This window comes from Solanum pennellii, chromosome 3, assembly GCF_001406875.1.
Source record: "Solanum pennellii chromosome 3, SPENNV200".
NCBI classification, from domain to species: Eukaryota; Viridiplantae; Streptophyta; class Magnoliopsida; order Solanales; family Solanaceae; genus Solanum; species Solanum pennellii.
In genome coordinates, this window is record NC_028639.1 from 847689 (window position 1) to 850157 (window position 2469).

General features: G+C 25.2%; 1 protein-coding gene across 1 annotated transcript; it reads left to right on the forward strand.

Annotated features, from left to right (window-relative positions):
* The first annotated feature begins 796 nt into the window (after nucleotides 1-796).
* On the forward strand, nucleotides 797-1508 carry LOC107014012. The gene has a single exon (XM_015213881.2). The coding sequence runs from the start codon at nucleotides 864-866 to the stop codon at nucleotides 1407-1409; it is 546 nt and encodes a 181-aa protein (XP_015069367.1). The 5' UTR covers nucleotides 797-863; the 3' UTR covers nucleotides 1410-1508.
* Nucleotides 1509-2469: the final 961 nt, after the last annotated feature.

Consider the following 2469-nt stretch of genomic DNA (forward strand, 5'->3'; position numbering starts at 1 on the left):
TGTGTCAAAATAGGTAGACACCTGTCATATCATTTTATTGTGGACCCCATTAAGCTGACTTGGAAGATCCAATCATAGGAAAACACGTGTCACTAGTAATTAGGCATAATACCCCATAAGTCCCAAATTTTCATATATTTGCAAAATGACCCTGAAATTGATGGATTCAAAAGGGAAAATATAGAATGAGGTTTAATATATTACCTAATTAGATCACTTATAAATTAGTTATATCGAGATTTCTATAATAAGTAAATACTTAGTGTTATGTTATATCCATTAATCTGTATGACATAGTTTAACTCGACTATAAAAATTATAAAAAAATAAAAAAATTTATAATCTATAATTTTAAACATTTCTTAATTTTTATATGAATTAAGAGTTTCAAAATCAGAACTGATAATATTTTTTATTTTTGATATATCATAACACTAGCGTTACTATAAAATTTTCTCAATAAGAATGAAATAAATCCAATTATTTTCAAGTATATAAATATATCATCTTTTTTAATTGAGCAAATTAATAAGAAAATATTGTCCAAATAATAAGGGTACAACTAATATGCTACATAACAAATTAAAGGTACAATTTTTCTTGCACTATCACTATAAAATATTAACTCAAAAGTCTAAAAAGGAATAGAAAAAGTAGAAGCATCTACAAAAAGAAAGCAAAAAGGTGAACCCCCAAAAAACACAAAATAAAAAATCATCATTTTTATTCAAAAAAGGTAGAAAAATAAAATAAAAACTACACTTATTATTCATTGATAAATAGACTTCTTTTCCTTTTTTCTATATTCTTTCCCTTCTTTCTCCTCCAAAAAAATAAAAAAAAATCTATCATTTTTATCCATTATGAGAAATGCAATTAGATGTTTCATATCTTGTATTCTTCCATGTGGTTCACTTGATGTTATTAGAATTGTTCATTCTAATGGTAAAGTTGAAGAAATTAGTGATTCTCATATAAAAGCTTCACAAATTATGAAACTTTATCCTAAACACATATTAAAAAAACCAACATCTTCATCAAATGATCATCAACAAAATATTTCTACTACTACTCCTAAAATTGTTATTGTCCCTCCTGATGCTGAGCTACAACGCGGCAAGATTTATTTTCTTATGCCAATGCCATCGTCATGCTCATCCTCCTCCTCATCTTCTACTCCTCGTGAAAAGTTAAGAACTCGTTCTAGATCATCCACGAGGAATATGAAGAAGATGAGGCAAGTTACATTGGAGGGACATAACAATGCTAATTTATTGATATCTGATGATCGATATCTAAGTGATATATTATCTGAAAAGGCGTCAACTCAAAGGGATAAAAGAAGAGGAAGAGATAGAGTATGGAGACCTCATCTAGAAAGCATCTCTGAGATTGTTAGTGACTTATGATGAATTCGCGCACTTTTACTTGTTATTTTTTATTTATTAATATTAGAAAAATGTTTAAATCAAATTTATCTTTATACTAAACAAAATATTTTAATTTTACATTTCGTTATACTTTAGGATCATTCATATTGCTTCGATTATTAATTTGAGAATTTGTATTTAGCTTCACCATGGTATGTTTTAGTTTCAAGTAATTTGGAAACAAAAAAAAATAATTAAATTTATCATTTTACTTTTGACTATGGTATAAAATTACCTTTTTATATACTTTAGGTTGGAGTTCTATTTAGGTCAAGGGAGAATATGAAAATTTGTGCTTAAAATAAGGGTATGGAATGCACCAAAAGTATAACGGAGAATAAAATTCAAATATTTTGTATAGTTTGAGGGATATTTTATTTTTTTAAAATCTTTTTTCTTTTGTCTTATATGTTTTTAAAATTCATTTCAAGAATATTCTTCTTCCATTAAGTATAGGGTTCTAAAAAGAAGTTACTAGCTCTATATTGAACCTTTGCTTTTTATATTTCTTTTTTTCGTTCTTTTAATTTTTTTTATATGCATAGAAAGAAAAACAATAATGTGCTAAGAAGTTATACAAATAGTTTTGAATTTTGTACATATATACAATTATTTTTATTTCTATTGGAAAAATTTATAGTGATCAGAACTATTTTTCTTTTTTAATTTTCATTTTCTTGGACTTTTCTAATCATTATTTTGTTAAAATATATTCCTTCGATCTTGTGACACTGTTTGAATTTTAAGAATGAAATTTGACTATAAATTTGAACATACATTTTTTAAGTCAATTCCTTACATTAAAATTTTTTATATATGAAAATTAACTACGAAGTACCACCATAAAAAAGTATAAATTATATGGGGATTTTTTTAGGGATTAGTATAAAAATTCGTAGGAAACTTATTTTTCTACAAATTTTTATATTAATTCTCACGAAAATCCTCATATAATTTACAGTTTTCGATAGTAACTTGTAAGTCATCATTATTAACAATTAAAAGCATATGAAAAATTATGATTAAAAAAGCATTTGTT